Source organism: Desmodus rotundus, chromosome 7 (genome assembly GCF_022682495.2).
Source record: "Desmodus rotundus isolate HL8 chromosome 7, HLdesRot8A.1, whole genome shotgun sequence".
Classification (NCBI taxonomy): Eukaryota; Metazoa; Chordata; class Mammalia; order Chiroptera; family Phyllostomidae; genus Desmodus; species Desmodus rotundus.
Window position 1 is genome coordinate 83,695,124 of NC_071393.1, and position 20,931 is coordinate 83,716,054.

At 40.2% G+C, this 20,931-nt stretch overlaps 1 protein-coding gene across 5 annotated transcripts in view; it reads left to right on the top strand.

Annotated features, from left to right (window-relative positions):
• The window catches only part of MAPK6 (mitogen-activated protein kinase 6), a 40,867-nt gene extending 30,959 nt beyond the window's left edge, over positions 1-9,908 (top strand). For all 5 annotated transcript variants that reach the window (XM_045201548.3, XM_045201547.3, XM_045201550.3 and 2 more), the window contains 3 exons: positions 894-1,058; positions 5,202-5,403; positions 7,539-9,908. In XM_045201548.3, coding sequence (XP_045057483.2) covers positions 894-1,058; positions 5,202-5,403; positions 7,539-8,640 — 1,469 coding nt within the window. In that variant the 3' untranslated portion in view covers positions 8,641-9,908. The remainder of the gene's footprint in view (positions 1-893; positions 1,059-5,201; positions 5,404-7,538) is intronic.
• Positions 9,909-20,931: the final 11,023 nt, after the last annotated feature.

The following is a 20,931-nucleotide window of genomic DNA, read 5'->3' on the forward strand; positions in this document are numbered from 1 at the left end:
CTTTTCCCATCTTTCTAGAATTCCCTTCCTCTATAAATGCATGGTGTGTTCCCTAATTTCCTTAACTTTCAGCTTCTCAGTGAGGTATTCCTTGATCATCTTCTGTGTATTAACAATCCTACCCCCAACAATCCTCCTTAGCTTACTCTATTTTTCTTCATAGCATTTGTTACCATTTTACATAAATGTTTATAGTTATTATCTGTTTTCCTCCACTAGATTATAAGCTCCTTGAAGGTAGGGACTCGGTCTGTTTTGTTTCCCAGCTATATTCTAAAATGCTGGCTTATAGTAGGCACTCAAGAAAAATTTGAATATTGAATGAATTTCTAGAAATTAGTGAAAAAGGGTTTTCTTTCTTTTTTCTTTTTGTATCATCCATTTAGCCTAATCTTTTATTTCTTTAATAGATGGTCTTGAAGTACTAACTGAGCCTGACACATAACTATAAAACTCTTTGTTTCACAAATCTAGTTCAACCTATTTTATTGATGAAATCAAGTCATCACCATGTTAAGTATTCCCAAAGTTTTAACCAGTTAGATAGTGGTACAGCTGACACTAGAAGTCAAGTCTCTTGAATCACAATTCATTCATTTTTTTTCACTACTTTGTGATACCTTAATATGAGACCAGACTTCAAGAGTCAGTTTCTTACAGAAACAAAGGGCTAAAACTAAATATATTACTGAGTAGAAATTGAAATAGATAAGCTTTTTGAGAAGATTGATGATAATCAAAACAAGGAAATCTGCTGATTGATTCAGTTAAAACCATTTCCCCCCAGTGGTCATTACAATATTTAAGTTAGTTTCTTATAGTTTTACACTGTGTTTATTGTGTTTGTTTATATTTTCTTTGTTGTTCCTTTTTTTTTTTTAAATATCACTCAGGTGCACATGAACTTGAACAGATGCAACTAATTTTAGAATCTATTCCTGTTGTACATGAGGAAGATCGTCAGGAGCTTCTCAGCGTAATTCCAGTTTACATTAGAAATGACATGACTGAGCCACACAAACCTTTAACTCAGCTGCTTCCAGGAATTAGTCGAGAAGGTATTGTGACTCAAGAACAACCATCATGAATTGGGGCGGGGGGGTTGTGTATAACTAAGCAGGATCTGTGTAGGAAGCTTTAGCTTTTTATCCTTAGATACATGGCTTTCTCCCAAGCAGTCTTTAGATACTGAAAGTACACCTAACACTTAAACTCTCACTTTCCCTTTTTTTGGCCTGGCATTTAGGTTGGTATCTATTTCTTTGCACCTTTAAATAATTTTCCAGATTGCAAAAGTTTATTTCTCTTTCTTGGTTCTAACTCCATTTACTTTTCCAGCTTATACCTCTGATTATCTACCATAGGTGAGTATATTGAATAACTGGCACTCACTAAGCTGGAATGGAGTTTTGTGAGGGTTACGTGATAAGTAAGTGTGGGTATGAGTAAGAATGTGATTTGGACAGGAAAGAGTGAATTTAGTTGGGTGGTGAGGCAGGGGAGCAAAGCCTTAGGACAAGGAGGAGGTGGAGGAATAAGCAAAACTCCCTAAGGAGCAAACACATTACGAAAGAGTTTGTGGATTGGTATTAGGAGTATTTGGTGCCAAAGTGAGTTTGTGCAAGCTTGAAAGTAGTAGGAACTTGGAGAGAATCAAAACTTTGTTAACCACTAAAGCAATTAATTTCATGCCTCAAAATCGTGACATATCTTTAGATTCGATATTATAAATAAGATATGAAAGTCTTTAACTCTTGTAGTAATCTGTAATGTTTTTTTCAGGAAGAGCATTAGATATGAAAAAATACCTTTTTGAAAAGTTGATTGTGTCTTACATTTTTAAGAATTACATTGTAGTAAAGTGCATCAATGTCAGGATTGTATAATTCTGTCATGAATCAAAATGTTAGGTGTATATAGTTTCCTAAACATCTTAAACTTTCTCTGAATTATACACCCATTATTCATATCACCAACTCGCATCATTTTACCTGGTTCAGGTGAGTGTGTGTCAAAGTGTTTTAAAGTAGCAAATGTTTTGAGAAGTAGGCACTAGATGGCAAAATCATATTGACATGGTCTTTCCCCCCTCAAATATGCTTGGAATTCCTATAGTAAATGCTTAAATAAAAAGCAATTGGCTGTATTTAATTTCAACAGGTTTTGTAGGCTTCCTTTTAAGTAGTGTTACATTCTTAACCACTCTTCCAGTTGTCTTCACAGTCAGATTCCATTGCTGGCTCTCTTGCTCCTAACCCTGTAGCCACTCTCATGACATCCCTGTTCGTAACTGAACAGTAGCCGTGTAGCACTTGACCATGCCTCAGAGTTTTCTGTGGGAGCTCTTTAAAAATGCAGGCTATTAAATTAGAATCCAGAGGTGGGGTAGGGAGCAGGGTGACTGTCTTATGTTTTTAAAACCCTCTTCAGCCAGGTTGAAAGACATTGCTTAGAGATAAGGTGGTTAGGCTCTGGAGTAAGTCACTGGTTCTGTTGCTCTGTCTAACCAAAAGAGACAAGCTAGAAATATAAGATACTGCTGTTGCAGCATTTGTAATCAGCTAAATTTGCATCTTCTTTTTTTCTACCCTTATTAGGGTGGGGGCCTGTCTCAGTCACCTGTAAAACAACCTGAATATTAGGCTCATGGCTAGGATTCATTCATACTGTGTTGAGTGACTGTCTTTGATAATGGATCCATTAAGTTAATTGTGCAAAGATCTTTGTTATTCACAAGTGGCAGAGCTGTGCTCACAAGTGCAATGCAGAGTGTTTAAAGTTTCTGAGACTAAAGATTTACTTCATAGATATGCTCCATATGAATTAACACATTAAGACCAATAGGAACCCTTCTCTGGTTAATGTCTTTAGTTGAATAATACCCTCTTTTTCGTTTTTCTCCATACTTACCTCTCATCCTCCCTTTCTCTGTAGTTTACCACATACTCCTACATCTTGGCGCGCTCCAGCGCCGTTGCTGCAGACTCCCTCTAGAGCAGTGCTGTTCTGTACAGCTACCTACATGGTGGAAATGCGCTGTGTACTTGGGAGCTCAGCATGGCGAGTTTCTTTCTTATTTCTTCCTCTTTTCTTTTTTTTTTTTTTAAAGATTTTATTTATTTATTTTTAGAGAAGGGAAGGGAGAAAGAGAGGGAGAGAAAGAAACATTGATGTGTAGTTGCCTCTCATACCCTCTACTGGGGATCTGGCCTGCAACGCAGGCGTGTGCCCTGACTAGCTAGGAATCGAACCCACAACCCTTTGGGTCTCAAGCCAGCACTCAACCCACTGAGCCACACCAGGACTTTTTTTTTTTTTAAGATTTATTAATTTTTAGAGAGAGAGGAAGGGAGGGAGAAAGAGAGGGAGAGAAACTTCAGTGTGTGGTTGCCTCGTATGAGCCCCCAACAGGGGACCTGGCCCACAACCCAGGGATATGCCCTGACTGGGAATTGAACTAGCGACCCTTTGGTTTGCAGGCTCATTCCACTGAGCAACACCTGCCAGGGCTTATTTCCTCCTCTTTTTATTTGCTGTCTACAGTTCCCAAATGCTAGGGATTTTACAGTACATTCCTCTTGTGTGGTTGACTTTATCTCCTTTCTTCTGAGAATGGTGTTGTGCAGAGTCACCATCCATAACTCTGTGCCTTACAGTCTCTCTCGCCTTGAGACATGTGGGCCCTGGACTAATTAAGACTGACTTTTTTTTTTTTGCAGGAGAACCAAGAGTAGCTTGATATATTGTGAGATGACCTCCTAGATTAGAATAATATAACAGAGGGGAGTGGGGAAAGGGGCAGGGGAGCTTGGAAAGGAATCTCAGCCCTGGGTCACTGAGGGGCATGAATACCAATGAGCCTTAGGTTTTTCCTGTTTAGTCTTCTTTTAAAATTGATTTTTGAGAGAGAGAAAAAGAGAGAGAGAGAGAAGAAGGAGAGGGGGGGGGGGGCGGAGAGAGAGAGATTTGTTGATCCACTTACTTACCCATTCATTGGTTGATTCTTGTATGTGCCCTGACTGGGGAACCCCGAACCTTGGCCTATTGGGATGATGCTGTAACCAACTGAGTTACCCGGCCAGGGCCTCTTTAGTCTTTATTGGACTCATTTGAGGGTTGAATGAGATAATGTGATAGGGTCTTTTCCATAGTACAGCTTAGTTTTTAGGAGGAGGACTATCTTTTCCTTTGAGACAGAAGGTAAGGATAAGAGGATGTGTTACCATAGCGAAGAAGGAGGAATGGAGATTAATGTGAAATTGGTTTATCTGTTGAGAATGATAGAGAAGATTGAGAGCATAAAGGGATGGTGTGGAATATTGCTGAGCACAATAGCAAAGGCCAAATTGAAATTGCGTAGTATGAATTGGTAGTGAGCCAGATATATGTGCTTTTCTATCTCGCTTCCATCAGTACTCTGTGGCTAGGGAGCAAAGTAGATGGTGGAAATGATTCAGAGTTGAAGACTGGTTGGAGTCATGGCATAGGAATGTGTGACGGAAGGGCAGCTTTTAGGCTGGTGATAGAAAATGTGGTTCAGGCTGGGGAAGGAGCTTAGCAGATCTAATAGACCGAGTCGTTGGGAAGAGTTGGGTGTATGGTAGTTCCACCAGGGCCCTAAAATGAGCAGGTGCATTGTGTGATGTGAGGTTGGCATGAGATTGGTGTGAGCAAAAATCAGTAAGTTAGTATAACAGACAATGAGGTGAGGGACGGACAGAGGAAAGTCTTTTTATTAAGCACTAGACACTGTGTTTTTAAATTTTTATGCCTTATAAGATGTCTATATATCTATTTTATACATGAAGAAACTGGACTTCAGCAAATTTAAGTAACCTAGTAATTCAGTGAAATTAGTGAGTTGCGGAGCTGATACTAGGATCTATGTATTAAGTTTAGCCACATGAAATCCCTGTTATTTGACCATTTTTAACTGACAAAAATGGTAGTTTCATATGGCTCAAATTAATATATTCCTTTTATAACTGGCCATAAAAATGAGATTGGGGTACATTTCAAATTTTTGCTATGTTTATTGAATAAATTTCTTTTTAATCTGTAAATCAGGTGAACTAGTTTTATTTCTCTGATAAACTTACATTAACTTACCTTTTAATTGCGCAGTCCTTTTGTTTACCTTTACAAACAAGGTGGGTGCACCTTCAGTACAGTTAAGGAGCTTCATCTGTTTCCTTTTGCAGCACTGGATTTCCTGGAACAAATTTTGACGTTTAGCCCCATGGATCGGTTGACAGCAGAAGAGGCGCTTTCCCATCCTTACATGAGCATGTATTCTTTTCCAATGGATGAGCCAATTTCCAGTCATCCTTTCCATATTGAAGATGAAGTTGATGATATTTTGCTTATGGATGAAACTCATAGCCACATTTATAACTGGGAAAGGTAAATTGATCCTAAATTAGAAAAATATTTATTTTCTTTAATAAACCACAATACAATGAGTTTTATTTTTAAATTATACATAACACAGTGTAGAATTCTTTAAAAATTTAGTAAATGTTTCTTTGGGTTTCTGCTAAACTTATCTTTGAATAGTAGACATTATTCAGTTTAACTATTTAATAGTTACTAGTTAGGATATACATAATAGGAAATGCTAAATACTACTTTAAAAACATTTTCAAAGCAATTCAGACATATTTAGTTAATAAAATTATATGATCCTTTAAATGTGGAGGTTGAAGGTTGAAAGTCTAAACCATTTTCAACTATTGCTTTTGTGAATGCTACAATTTTTTTAAAGATGTTGTATGAGAAGACTCAATCTTATGCAATAGGGTATCTCCATAATTGTCTAAAGTTTTTACATATAGATGATTATGTCTTAAATAGAAATTATCATGATATATTCAAATGTTTTTTCTCATGACATAAAATAAATTTTTGGATCCTTAACATAGGCTCAGTATAAGGATCTTTTTTAGTCTGAACAGTATAAAACATCAAAATGGATAATACACATTTTAGTTAAAGAATTTCTTAGCCTCCTTTTAGGATTCCTAAATTTCTAGGGAAGTTTGGATATAATTCTGCTTCAAAGTGAGGTGGTAGCGTAAAATAATGAATCAACATTATTTAAATCTTAAGGTGATTTTGATATTTAGCCAGGTTTGGGAATCACTAATGACAATCTTAAAAATTTCAGGATTTTACATATTTCTGTGTTTAAAAGATACATGATTGCCTATTAATAATTAAAGAAGTAGTTAATGTTGAAATTAACTTGTTTACCCATTGCATTTTTTAAGAAAGATTTTATTTATTTATTTTTAGAGAGAGGGAAAGGGAGGGAGAAAGAGAAACATCAATGTGTGGTTGCCTCTCGTGCACCCCTTACTGGGGACCCGGCCACAACCCAGGCATGTGCCCTGACTGGGAATCCAACGGGCGACCCTTTGGTTCACAGGCCAGCACTCAGTCCACTGAGCCACACCAGCCAGGGCAACCCATTGCATTTTCTTCCTCCTAAAATGTGGAGGTATCTCTGAATATGTTTACATACATCTGCCAACCACCTATTTTTTCTTCTACATGAGCATTTCTACTCTGTACATACAGTTCTTCCCATACATACCCAAATGTTTTTTTTTAATCTGTACTTTTTAAAAAATTTATTGAGTTTTAGAGAGAGGAGAGGATGGGAGAGAGATAAACATTGATTTTTGTTGTTCCAGTTATTTGTGCATTCATTGGTTGATTCTGAATGTGCCCTGACCAGGGAATTGAACCCACAACCCTGACGTATGGGGACGACACTCTAACCAACGGAGCTACCTGGTCAGGGCTCTTCATTTTCTATCATACTTAAATTAAGTTATCTAATCTCTTTACAGTTTCCTCCTTCCCATCTCCCAACCATTTTCGTGTATGTGTCTCCATCTGCCCCTACCTGGGCATGGTGTGGTCACCTTGCTGTGATGTATCAGGAGAGGATACTGCATTCAGTAACACATATATATTGGAGAGTTTTTGTTTTTGTTTTTTTCTAGTTCGTTAGTGATGAGTTCCAGGACGTCTTCCTCTAATTCTGGTCTAGCTGTTACCAGTAGAGTGAAAATCTGTAAGGGACCTGATTGAGATTAGAGATCTGCATTTTGTGGCCATAAAATGTTTTGTTTCTGTGTGAAATTTTGTTGGAATATAAACTATAAAGATGCCAGCCATTCAGATGTTTATCTGCAGTTGTGTTTGAGGTGGATTAAAAAAAAAAAAACGGAGAAAAGAAAATAACTTTGAAATGATACTTGGTCTTATTTAAGAATGGAGGACTCCAGCGTTTTATTATTACATCACTGGTAATTACCAAATGTTGCCTCATATTGTTATGTTGTTCTGTATGGTTACAGATCTTACCTATTAAGATTATAAGTTCCTAGAGGGCAGGGAAGGCTCATGATTTAGGCTCCTATTATCCCCTCGTAGGCCTGCCCTAGTGCTTTCACATAAAAGACACTCAGTGAATTTGTAAATGAAATTAGACACCTGGACTAAGTAATATGTTGATTTTTTTCTTTCAGGTATCATGATTGTCAATTTTCAGAGCATGATTGGCCTATACATAACAACTTTGATGTTGATGAAGTTCAGCGTGACCCAAGAGCTTTGTCTGATGTCACTGAAGAAGAAGAAGTACAAGTTGATCCGCGAAAATATTTGGATGGAGAGCGTGAAAAGTATTTGGAGGATCCTGCTTTTGATACCAGTTACTCTACTGAGCCTTGTTGGCAGTACCCAGATCATCATGAAAACAAATACTGTGATCTGGAGTGTAGCCATACTTGCAACTACAAAGTGAGGTCGTCGTCATATTTAGATAACTTAGTTTGGAGGGAGAGTGAAGTTAACCATTACTACGAACCCAAGCTTATTATAGACCTTTCCAATTGGAAAGAACAAAGCAAAGAAAAATCTGATAAGAAAGGCAAGTCAAAATGTGAAAGGAATGGATTGGTTAAAGCCCAGATAGCTCTAGAGGAGGCATCACAGCAACTGGCTGAAAAAGAAAGGGAAAAGAACCAGGGATTTGACTTCGACTCTTTTATTGCAGGAACTATTCAGCTTAGTTCACAGCACGAGCCTACTGACGTTGTTGATAAATTAAATGACTTGAATAGCTCAGTGTCCCACCTAGAATTGAAAAGTTTGATACCAAAGTCAGTCAGTCAAGAAAAACAGGAAAAAGGAATGGCAAATTTGGCTCAGTTAGAAGCCCTGTACCAGTCTTCTTGGGATAGCCAGTTTGTGGGTAGTGGGGATGACTGTTTTCTCATAAATCAGTTTTGTTGTGAGGTAAGGAAGGATGAACAGATTGAGAAGGAAAACACTTACACCAGTTACTTGGACAAGTTCTTTAGTAGGAAAGAAGATACTGAAATGCTAGAAACTGAGCCTGTAGAAGATGGGAAGCTTGGGGAGAGAGGAAATGAGGAAGGATTTCTGAGTAACAGTGGTGAGTTCCTCTTTAACAAGCAGCTTGAATCCATAGGCATCCCACAGTTTCACAGTCCAGTTGGGTCACCACTTAAGTCAATACAGGCCACATTAACACCTTCTGCTATGAAATCTTCCCCTCAGATTGCTCATAAAACATACAGCAGCATTCTGAAACATCTGAACTAAAACACTCAGCAGACATTTCTCTTTGTATTCTTCATGAAATGTGTTTGTCTTTTATATTACTAGTGTTTAAGTCTTTTTTTTTTTTTTACTTGAATCAGGCGGTGTCATTTAGAAAGGATTTTAATTAGTTCTTGGTTTTTAAAATCCAGACTTTTTTCTACATGTGAGATGGTTTTCATTTTAACTGGCATGTCGTTTGCACACAAAAATAAAGAATAGAGCAAAATAATGCAATGCAGGAGGAAACAAAAAAAATGCACTAGACAAGTAAAAAACATTCTCTCATAGAACAGTGATCTGTTTTACAGGAAACAAAATCTTGCCTTGAAATTTACACAGTGAGTCTGTACATAATTGCATGAAAATATCTATTTTTTTCCTAAAACATTTTTCATTCATGAGTATTTTCAAGTTTTTCATACTGTACACATTTCTTAAAACACATGATACCAGCAGCAACTGAAAACGAATGCCGAATTTGGTACACATGTGTTATCTACCTCAAGGTAACAAAAGTATGTGGCAAAACATCTCCCACCCCTAGTGCTTCACAGTACGCACTGCTCTCTAGCCAGCGTCTAGTGTAGTAAGCTGTCCTTAAGATTCACTCACCATTTATACATGTTCCGGTATGCATTCTTTATAGTGCAGTGTTACTACGTCACATCTTATTTATTTTAGCAAATCAGTATATTTTCTGTATTAAATTATAAAAAGTTAACTTAGTTTTTGAGATTTATTTGCAAATACACTTTTTCCATTTGGCACTATGGTTTGTTGCCTACTTAGCTGAATATATAATGTCAGCTTATTCTAAGGCTGTCCACGTACTTAATCTACTTAAGTATTCATTTTAAGTAAAGTGCTCACTGTGTATAGGAATTTGTATTTTGGAGGTGCTTGATCTATCTACAAAGAAAAATTAGGAATTACTTTATTATAAAATGCTCCTAGAAGTCTTAATTGTGTTTATTTTTAAAAAAAAAATTGTAACGTTAGACTTGTGTGCATGGAAGTAATTAAGGTACATCTTTATTGTAGTTTAAAAGTTGTACACGATAAGACATATTTTGTTTTTACTGTATGTTTTTACTGAATGATCTATTCCCATCCCAAGGCAAGCATGAATAAAATTAGGTTAAATGTAGCATGTGGCATTGCAGTTTCTTAGAATTTGTTTCATCCATTTTATTTTATTAAACACTGTCTGTATGTATCTTTGGTTATCCTGTTTGAAGAAAAAGGACAAATAAAACCTGGCCAGCAAATATGGCTCCTGTATAACTCTTTAGATAATAAAATTACCTGCTAGAATGAAAATTACTGGCAGAATCTTTGTCTAGTTCCACTTTAGAGCATTTTCAAATTGTGGCTATAGTTTAAACTATATTAGGCCAAAAGGCTTAAAAGAAAAAGGATTTTTGTTTCCATGCAATTCTTTTGTTGACATAAACCTTCACGTAATTAAATGGAGTGAAGGCCTTCTGTAGTCATGTGCAGAACCATAGGGGTACGTTCTGAGAAATGTGTCATTAGCGATTTTGTTGTGCAGACTCGGAGTCCATTGCACAAACCTAGATGGTACGGCCTCTACACATCGAGGCCGTGAGGCGTACCGTTGTCTTAGCTGTGCTCTGTCGCTGACTGAAACGTGAGTGGCACATGGCTGTATATTTAAAAATGTAAAGTATGTGTGGAAGCTTTGAACTACACAGCGGAACCTCCTTTAAATGTATGTGTTTTATGTCTTTTGCTCGAGAACTTACCCTTTTACCTATCTAAATATAAAACCATTCTTTCCCCTCACTTTTCCGTTTGTCTTCCACCTGTGTTTTGTACAGAGCCAGTTCTAGTAATACCTGGACTTCTTCCTACCCAAGATCTATTCATTGATCTCATCTGGATTCACAGAGTTCAGAAAAGCAAATATTATCTGGATGAATGTCATTGTCACTCTTGCGAATTTAAATATATGTCCCAAGTTACCTTAAACAGGCAAGCTCTTAGAGGGGAAGGTTTCAGCTTTTCACCACTAGACACGATGTTAGCTATGGATTTTCACATATGGCCTTCATTATGTTGAAGTAATTTTCTTTTGTTGAGTTTTTTAATCATGAAAAAGTGTTGAATTTTGTCAAATGCTTTTTCTGTATCAGTTGAGATAATCATACGGTTTTGTCCTTCACTTTGATAATGTGGTGTCTCAAATTGATTTTTATATGTTGAATCGTCCTTGTATTCCAGGAATCCCACTTGGTTGTGATGTGCTGTTCTTTTAATGTGTTGTGGGATTCAGTTTGCTAGTATTTTTTTTTAATCCTCACCAGAGAACATGCTTATTGACTCTAGAGAGAAGGGAAGGGAGGGAGAGAGAGAGGGTGAGAAACACTGATTGGCTGCCTCTTGCACATGTCCCAGCTGGGGCTAGAACCCACAACCTAGGTGTGTGCTCACCAGGAATTGAAACCGCGTAATTTTGGCTAGTTTATGGGGATTTTTAAAATCCTCACCAAGGATGTATTTTACTGATTTGAGAGAGAGACACACATCTATACTGATGTGAGAGACAGACATCAATTGGCTGCCTCCCATACGCGCCCCTTCTGGTGTACAGGGTGGCACTCCGCCAACTGAGCCAACCAGCCACGGCCGGGGGTTTCTTTTGTTTGATTGGGGTCTGATTTCCCTGTTTCTTCATGTGTCTTATTTATTTATTTATTTATTTATTTTTTGGTGATTTTTGCATTTGAGGAAACAGCCACTTCTGCCTGTGTTTACAGCTTGGCTTTTTACTGGGGAAGATCTTCACCAGTCATCCCAGCCAGGTACTTGGGGCACCTCAAACCTTGTATGGGGATGTGTCATCTCTGTATTAGTGTGTGTGATCCCTCTGCCCCCAACAGACTCGATAGTTTCTTTTAAATGGAGGTTGTAGTCTCATTCCTTCTGGTGTCTGTCCGAAGACTGCAGGCGCTCTGGCACTACAGCTCACTGAGCCCACTTTTCTCAGTGGCCCCCAGGCATCCAAATTAGTGCTTTGAGTCAGGTCACACTGGAATCAGTGTCTTGGGCAGCCCTCCCAAAGCCTGGCACATTGGACAATTGTTATTCTCTTTCCCTCCTGAGGAAGAAGCTGCCAGGCGACCTTTTTCTCCTGATTGTGAGCTACGCTGGCTTGGGGGAGGGGCTGAAAAAGTTTTTCTTACCCATTTCAATGCACCTATTCTTGGCTCTGAGGTGGTTTGGGGGTAATGTGACTTCTGGACTGGTTTCTAGAGTTCTCCTGAAGGCCTTATGGACCATACATTGTTAGACTGATATTTCTGTTGGAGTAGTGAGGTCTCAGGCTTCCTATTCTGCCATCTTGCTTATGTCCAAAAATAACTCACTTTTTAAATGACTGATTCTGACTTAGAGGAATGCCCTGCTGTCTTGCAGCTTTCAGACTTCTGGTAGGGCCTTTGTCAATAGATTTGGCACACCTCTGAACCAGCGGCTCGGCGTCACAATTTTTAGAGCTATTTCTGAAGCCTGGATGTCAGGCTTAATTTGCAGCCTGCATTGTACCCTGCCCCTCCACTTTTTTTTAAAAAGATTTTATTTATTTACTTATTTTTTAGAGAGAGGGGAAGGAAGGGAAAAAGAGAGGGACAGAAACGTTAATGTGTGAGAGAAACATCGATTGGTTGCTCTGACCGGGTATTGAACCAGTGACCTTTTGCTTTGCAGGACAACACCCAACCAACTTAGCCATACCAGTCAGGGTGGTGGTTATTTTTTGAAATGAGATTTCGGGCATATAGAAAAAGTATACATTTTTTTTCTTAAAAATATATATACCACTTGCTTTTGTCTGTTCATCTAATTTTGATTTGCATCAGATGAGCATCTACAGAATACAACAGAATCCCTCTATTTAAATGCCCCACCTCATTTCCCTGCCATTCTCCTCATAGGTAGATACTTTCCTGAATTTTGCTTATCATTCTCATTCATAGTTTTATACTTCTTGTGATTTTGTAAACTAATATTTTGCATGTTTTAAAATCTCATACTTTTCACATCTTTTTTACAATTCACATTCTTCACTCAACATGTCTGAAATTTAATATGTTGATACATGTAGCTCTAATTCCATTAATTGCTGTGTTGCAGTGTATCCATTTTTAAAATGACGTTTGTTTTCAAAATTTTTCTCCCGACACACACATTTGCAGTGAGAATTCTTGTGAACATGTATGAGTGTGTTTAGGGAATGTATCTAGAAGTAGAATTGTTGGGTCACAGAGAATGCGTGTCTTCAAGTTTCTGAGATGTCATATTGCTGTCCACAAGGGACAGATTTGCACAGATTGACACTCCCGCCAGTGGGATGAGTTCCTGTTCATGCACATCCTCCCAAACAAGAAACCAAGTCCTTTTCATTCACTGAATTCCCCGGGGCTTGCTGTGTTCAGTTTACTTTAACTACGATAGGAATTGGACTTCCTAATTCTAAATGATGATGACAAAGTCATGACTGCACCCCGGGATCCTTGTGCAGCCACATCAATAATGATGAGATAGTCTTGTTTTTTTTCCTCTTTCAGTCACTAGCTTAGGGACAGGTGGTTCACATCTTGAAGGCTGAGCCAATTACATAACTTACACTGAGGCTTATGTCTACAGAATGAAAGAGTATCATAAATCGAAGTGTTTTCAAAATAAAATGCAACATGGGATCACCTTTGCTTCTAGGTTAAATAATGTAGGTGTCACATAGTACTGCTCCTTATAAAATTGGGGTTTTATGTAAAGTCCTGTTTTCTGTCAGCTGCTTTCATGCGTATTTACAGTATGTTTAATTAGTGGGCCTGTCCCAGTGTTCTTTGACTGAATGGCTCACATCTGATCTTAGCCTTTTCAGTTCCCATTTGCTGTTGAATCGAAATCGAGACAGGCTCTGCCCTCCACGGGTCTATCGTGTATCTAATGTGAGTCAGTTGTACTTGTGCCCTATGCTCGTTTGTACCAGCACTGCCTATCATTCAAGTCGATTGTCATTGAAATCTGGCTAGAGAAGCAAGTGGGAAGTGGGAGATCTGAAATCTGGATCCAGTTTCACTGCCACTTTCGCTCGGGTGTCCCATCTCTGTGGGTCTAAGTTCCTTATTAACTAGAAGTGCAAATGACTTGAGCCTAACAGCGTAGTCCACTGGGGCCCACTGAACAGGGGAGTGCCATGCTGGATTCTAACCCACTGTAGCAGTCACAGTGATCAGACCGTACCCGGGTAATGGCTACATTGGACTGGCTGCATTAATGTGCCTTTTAAGCAGATTGAGCATGAAATGGTATGTTTGGTGCACCCTTACCACTTGACTGGTAGAGGTAAAAGTATTGGAACCCCACGATTGTTTACCTTTGAGACAGCAGTGTGAACTCATCCAGCTCTTTCCTCACAGTGCCTGAGGCAGTCTGCTTAACTAAGCCAGGTGGGGGGAAGGATCCGTGAGCTCTTCCAAGGGTTGGTACGGACAGATCTTCCAGAAGAGGCGTTTGATCCGCCGTTGGAGCCCTGGCTCAGTTCCCGCACAGAGGTCTAGCAGTCAGATTCTAATGGTTTGCGTGTTTATTTTCAGTGCCTTGTTGGCAGTGGCAGTGTTACAAATCTGGCTAAGAATACTTACCTTCTGTTACAACTGCCCCTCTGCAATGCCTTGCCGTGCTCCCTGTGCTCTGCCAGATCCTGCTTCAAACGCTAGACCAAGCCTGCTTCTTCCTGTCCAGCTTAAACCACAAACTTGGATCCTTATTTGTCTGTATACTTGGACCTTGCTTCCAACTGTGCTTACCACTCCCACAGCCACCTAACCTGAACCTTACAGATGACTTCAGCTGCCAACTGAGACATTGAACTTTGCTGTATTGCATAGTCTACACACACATGCTTCAGAGTCAGATCCAAACTAAAAAACTGCATTCTACTGCTTACCAGCCTTGTGTAGGTTTCTCAGCCTCTTCATTTTTCTCACTTGTAAAACAAGGCAAATGACAATTTCTGGAGTGATTGTAAGGAATTTAAAAAGCTGTACACAAAGCTGTTCAGCATAGTGCCTGGTATTTCATAAGTTGTCCTATTTCATTACTTGTCCTATTTGAATTATTGCCCTTGTCCCTCACAATGGACTGAAACTCTGACGTTGATTTTGCTTTCAATATTGTAGCCCCTTATCTAAGTACCCTAACTTCTTTTCCAGCCTTACTGCTCATCAGCTCTGCCTAGCTCCTGGCTCCAGTTTTTGGTCTTTGTTAGCCACCCAGACTCATAGCTGAACAAGCATCTTCACTTGGAAGCCAAAGCCTGGGAGTTGTCTTGTACTCCTCCTTCTGAAAACCCACATCTAGGCCCCCAGGGAATCCGACGGCAATGTCGGAATCTGGCCGCTTCTCACTGTTGCTCCACTGCTGTGTGACCTAATCCATCATCAGTGTCTCTCGGGACTTTTGTCAGTGGCCTCCCTGATGGTCTCCCTGGGCCCCTACAGTTTAGTAGTTCATTTACATAGCAGCCACGCGATCCTTCTAAATCTTGTCATGTTGGTTCTCTAGTGAAACCTGATTGACCCCCTTCTTAGAGGAAACGTGAACTTTAAAAAAAAAAATAGTTCATTTTTTAATGAAAGTCTTTACCAAAACCAGCAAGGCACCCTCCCCTGCTCTCTCCCCAGCTCACATGGCTCCAGGCCCCCTGGCCCCACTGCAGGGTGTTCACTGGCTCTTCCTCTAAGTGGAAAGCTCCTGGCCCGGAGCTGCACCACTGTCAGCCTCCCTTCTTAGAAGTCTGTTCAGCTGTCCCCTTGTCTCAGGGGCTGTGCCTGACTAGTGTATGTGGAATAACACGTCCATCGCTACTGTACACCGGCCCTGCTTGGTTTGTCTTTCCTGCACACACACGACCATGTCCTATTGTCTCTCCCTCCACTTAAAATACAAGCTTCTCCAAACAAAATACAACGAGAGACATTGAGGTTGGGAACAGTCTAGCAGGGACCAGGGGGGAGTGGGGTGGGAACAGTGGGAAGAGGGGATTGCAGGAACTATTATAAAGGACACATGGACAAAATCGGGGGGGATGGTGGAGGTGAGGGAGGGAGGTGGGTTCAGCTGGGGTGGGGTGGAGGGAAGGGGAGAAAAGGCATACAACTGTAATTGAATAACAATAAAAATTTAAAAATAAAAAAAATTTTTTTAAAAATACAAGCTTCTCGAGGCAGGGACTTCTTCGCTTTTGTTCGCTGCTGTATCTCTAGCCCCTAACAAGTGCTTAGCACACAGCAAGCACTCAGTATTCGCTGGATGGATGCAGGCATGAGGGGAACAAATGATGCGTGCTCTTTTCTAAGTTCCTTCTGCATTGATGGGGCTCAGGAGCAGTGAGACTCCGTAATAGGTCTGGGGTTTGCTTATTAGCTTTGAGGTTGTGCTATGGTATCATCCATGGTTCTCCAACTTTATAGAATTTGCAGGGGGTCTTGACTTTGGGGTCCCTTAGGTGTGACTCTCCAGAGCTAGCAAACTTAAAAGTTGTAGTTCCAAGAGCAGTTGGAAATCCTCAGGAAACGTGTTCTGGTCTGGCAGGTTTGTTATCCTGAATCCCATTTTCAAATGTGGGTGCAGTTTAGGTTAACTACTGTATTGCTCCTGACTCAGTTGCTTGCCCGTTTTCCTGTTCTCTTTGTTGGAATGGCTGTACCTGTTCGGGTTGCACAATATGTTCACAGCCCAGTTAAGAGGGTGGCAGGCAGTTAGTTTTTTAACTGCCTCCTTACTATCCCTGTTAATCATAATGCTGCCACATGAGCCCAGCCTAGATTATATGTTTAGTTAAGGATCTTTGGCAACAGCAACCATCTCATGCTAGCCTTTAAAAGGGAGAAATTTATTAGGATTCAAGGGTGACGCATGGAGCCCAAGAATTGGGCCTTAGAACCAGGCTGGAGGGCACAGGCAGCCCCAGAAGGTACAGGCTGTTTCTGATCTCTGCCTCATTTTCTCCTGACCAACCAGGCTTCTGGGTCCAAAGATGGCTGCTCATTGCTCTAACTTCACCTGTGTAACTCCAGCTATGTAGAACTCTTCTGTCTGGCTCTCTGTACCTCTGCCTATTTCTTTCTCCTAATTCACAGTTTTCCTGGAAGGAAATCACATTAGCCCACCCCTTGTCCAGTTTACTATGGCCAGGTGGCAGGGTTGTTTTTAGTCGGCTGCCCCCAGATGTGCCTGCAACACATGGTAACAGGCTGTCTCGTTCCTCTTAATCTGTAGTCACCGTGGACTGTTCTGAGGGCACTGCTTCTCCAGCGGGAGCCACTGGGGGGCCACCAGGCATTCATGCCACTGCCTTGTCTTTTGCTGGGTTCATCGGGTCAATCTAGAGCTGTATTAATCCCAGTTTTTGACTTGTATAGTGTTTGATGATTTTTAAAGCCTCCTTTCATACAACATACGAGTTTCCCAGTAACCAAAGAGGTCAAGTGGGCCAGATATGATCTGCATCCGCATGTTAAGGATGCGTACATGGAAAAACTGAGTATCAACCTGCCCAAGTTTGGCCAGTGGTGGAACCACGATTAGAATTCAGGCCACCTACTTCTTAGGTGCTTTTTCAGTTTTTGTTTTTTTAGTAGAATAAAAATTTACCTATATGTCTGCTAAGTGTCACACCATTCAATGTATTCCTTTTTTTGTTGGTGGTGGTATTAAATTTTAAATCATTGATTTGCAATTTTTAATTTTAAAACATGTTGTTTGGTTTTATACACTTACTACTTTATAATTATTCTGAAAGTTATTCATTGTGAGCTAATAGAAGAGATAAATATTACTAAAACCCCTGTAATTCCCTAAGTGAAAAGAGCACTAGGAGCAGCATCCTTTTTCTAATATTTGGTGTTTGACTCCACTTCCTGGGCTTCTGGATCGGGAGGATGTCTGTCCACCAGAAAGGCCAAGCCGTGATTAGAAGCTTCTATGTCCAGCCCCACCCTCATTCTCTAGAGAGGGGAAAGGGGCTGGAAATGGAGCTAGTGATCCATCATGCCCGTGTGACGAAGCCGTCATGAAAACCCCCAAAGTACGAGGCGCAGAGATCTTTCAGGTGGTGAACACATCCATGTACCAGGAGGGCGGTGCATCCCAAGTCCACGGGGCCCCTCCCAGACCTCGCCCCCTGTATAGGACCTCTTTATCTGGCCGTTCGCCTGTGTGTAATAGCTGGTACATGTGAGTAAGTGTTTCCCTGAGTTCTGTAAGCTGTTCTAGCAAATAATTGAATCCAAGGGGGAGGAGGTCATGGGCACCTCTGATTTATAGCCAAGTTGGTCAGAAGTTGTGGGTAACCTGGGACCTGCTACTTGCGATTGCCTTCGGAAGTGGAGGGTGGTTTCATGGGACTGAGAGCTCTTAACCTGTGGCATCTGATGCTGTCTCCAGGTAGAAAGCATCAGAATTGTGTCGGGCCCAGGCTGGGTAGCTCAGTTGGTTAGAGCATTGTTCCAATAAGCCAAAGTTGTGGATTTGATCCCCATCGGGGCACATACAAGAAGCAACCAATGAATGCATAAATACATGGAACAACAAATTGATGTTTCTCCCTTTCTCAAAAAAAAAAAAAAAAATGGTAGGACACCTGGCTGGTGTGGCAGAATTACTTGGTCAGGGAACCCCTCCACCCTGCACACACACCTGGTGTCGGTGTTGTGAGTGTGGTAGTGGTGTGAGAGTAAAGGAGAGACACAAGCGAAGTGTAGGTTTTTGACTCATTCATTTAGTATTTTTATCTAATTTCCTTATACATCATCACAGTTGTATAATTTATGACTTACTATATCTATGGCTTATATCTTCTGGAACATAAGCTCCACGGGAGTAGGGACCTCTCTCAGGACTCTTCCCCGATGTACCTCAACACCCAGAACAGGACCTGCATATGGCGAACCCTCAGATATTTGTTGAATCTGTCTTTGATTTAACAGAAATGTGTAAATGTAATTTCACACATTTTTAGTGCATTTTGTTTGCTTGTTTCGTCCCAGTTCTCTACTCGCCCTCTCAGAAAGCCCCACCATACCCAACAGGTAATCATATGTATCCTTACAGGGTGTTCCTGTTTTATATATACCTATACATACACATAGTATGTGCGCACACACACGCATATATACTTTCTAGACTTCAAACAAATGGTGATTTTTCAAAAATGCCAGATCGTTGGAATAAACTTCTTGTACATACCACTTTAAGACAGGGAACCTATCAGACTCATTGATTGAGCTACCTTCCTGCTCAGCAGGAGAAAAAGGAGTTCAAAGACTTCTAACTTTAAAATGTTAATTTTTACACTATCTGGACTCACAGATGTCAGTTGAGTTCTGTTTCCATAATGACCAATTAGCATAATAGAACTTTAGAGACTCATGTCCATGTTTCACGAAATTTACATTAAACATTGAAAGCCCTGATGTCTCAGGGAGACACACTCATGGTTACTCCTGTGCACAGGACTCAGAATTTCATTCTTATCAGCGTTTCCAGCACTGACTTCTCAGCATAATCTTCTCAATGGCTCATTGTTTAGAATGAGTCTCCTTCGCACTGACATCACCGGGGCGTATCTGTCCACCTGGTGAACAGGAAGGCGTACAGATAAGCAAATGGGAAGAATTACCCTAGTCCCATCTCATAATCACTGTTAATTACTCTTCATATATTGTAACTTCCTTCTCTCCTTGTTTTCTCTCAAGCTAATTGCTTATTTTTTCATATTTAAAAATTATAAAAATAATTCAGAAGTGCACAAGATAATATCCTCTTTTTTCCTCTCTCTTTCCTCCAAGTGTTCCAACCCACACAGGACGCTACCATTAGCAGTTTGTCATGCGTTTATCCAGAATCTTTTCTATGCCTTTATAAACATATATACAACTATTTTTTCAAAATTGGGATCACATTATACATGCTGTTCTGCAACTTACTTCTCTAATACATTTTAAGAACCTATGTCAGTCGTATTTGAGTTCTGTTTGTCTTTTTAATGACTTTTTTTAATGGATGCGTCATTTATATAACCAATTTTCTATGAATGCACATTAATTGTTTACTGTCACAAACATTGCTGTAGCAAACATTCTCTGTGTGCCTTTGAAACATTCTGAAGATCCAGTTCGAGAACTAGAAACCCTGGGACAAAAATCTGCTTGCACTGGGCCTGCGGACAGACGCCCCCAAGGCTGACCCGCAGCCTGTGTGCCTCCGTGTGGCAGCCTAGTTATTCTCAGCTGGTGCTTCTGACTAGGACTGCCTCACGCCCATTGGAATTGTTTTGCGGGTCAGACCTGGGTACCACATTGCCTTCCAAATGGCTGCACCAATATACATACTCTCACTGTTTCTCCATACGAGTGCCCCTGTCCCCTCACTCTGGCCAGCACTGTAGACTGTTGGGGAGTTCATCTTTTTCATAATGATTTTAAAGGCCATTCTCTAAATATATTTGTTACACATGTTGCAAAAGTCCTTCATGATTTAAAAAATATACTATTTATTTATTATTTTTAGAGAGAGGGGAAAGGAGGGAGAAAGAGGAAGAGAGACGTCAATATATGGCTGCCTCTTGTGTACCCTCTACACTGGGGACCTGGCCCACAACCCAGGCATGTGGCCTGACTAGGAATGGAACCAGCGACCCTTTGGTTCACAGGCTGACACTTAATCCACTGAGCCACACCAGCCAGGGCACGATTTATATATACATATATATATTTTTATATATTTATATTTATATATTTGTATGTATATAAGTTGACATATTTAAATTTTACAGTGTCTTTTCACATTGGAGATTATTTCAATGCACTCAGCCTGTCCATGTTGTCCTTTATAATGAGTTTCGTATCATACTTCGAATGGCCTGCTCCACACCGAAATTATCGAGCCAGTCTTCTATTTTTTCTTTTATTTTTAAGGTTTATTTTACATTTATATCTTTAATCCACCTCTGATGTACGTCTTTAGCAGCTTAATTTTGATATGATTTACATAGCATACAGCTCACCCTTTTTAAAGTATACAATGAATGCTTTCCACTATACGCACAAGCTTGTGCAACCATCGCCACGCTCCCGTTTCAGAGCTTTCATCTCCCCTACAGAAACCCTGTCCTCCCTGGCGGTTACCTCCGACCTCCACCCCTCTCCGTTCCCCTGCGACCGCAGTCTGCTCTGTCTCTGGATCCGCCTCTTCTGGGTATCT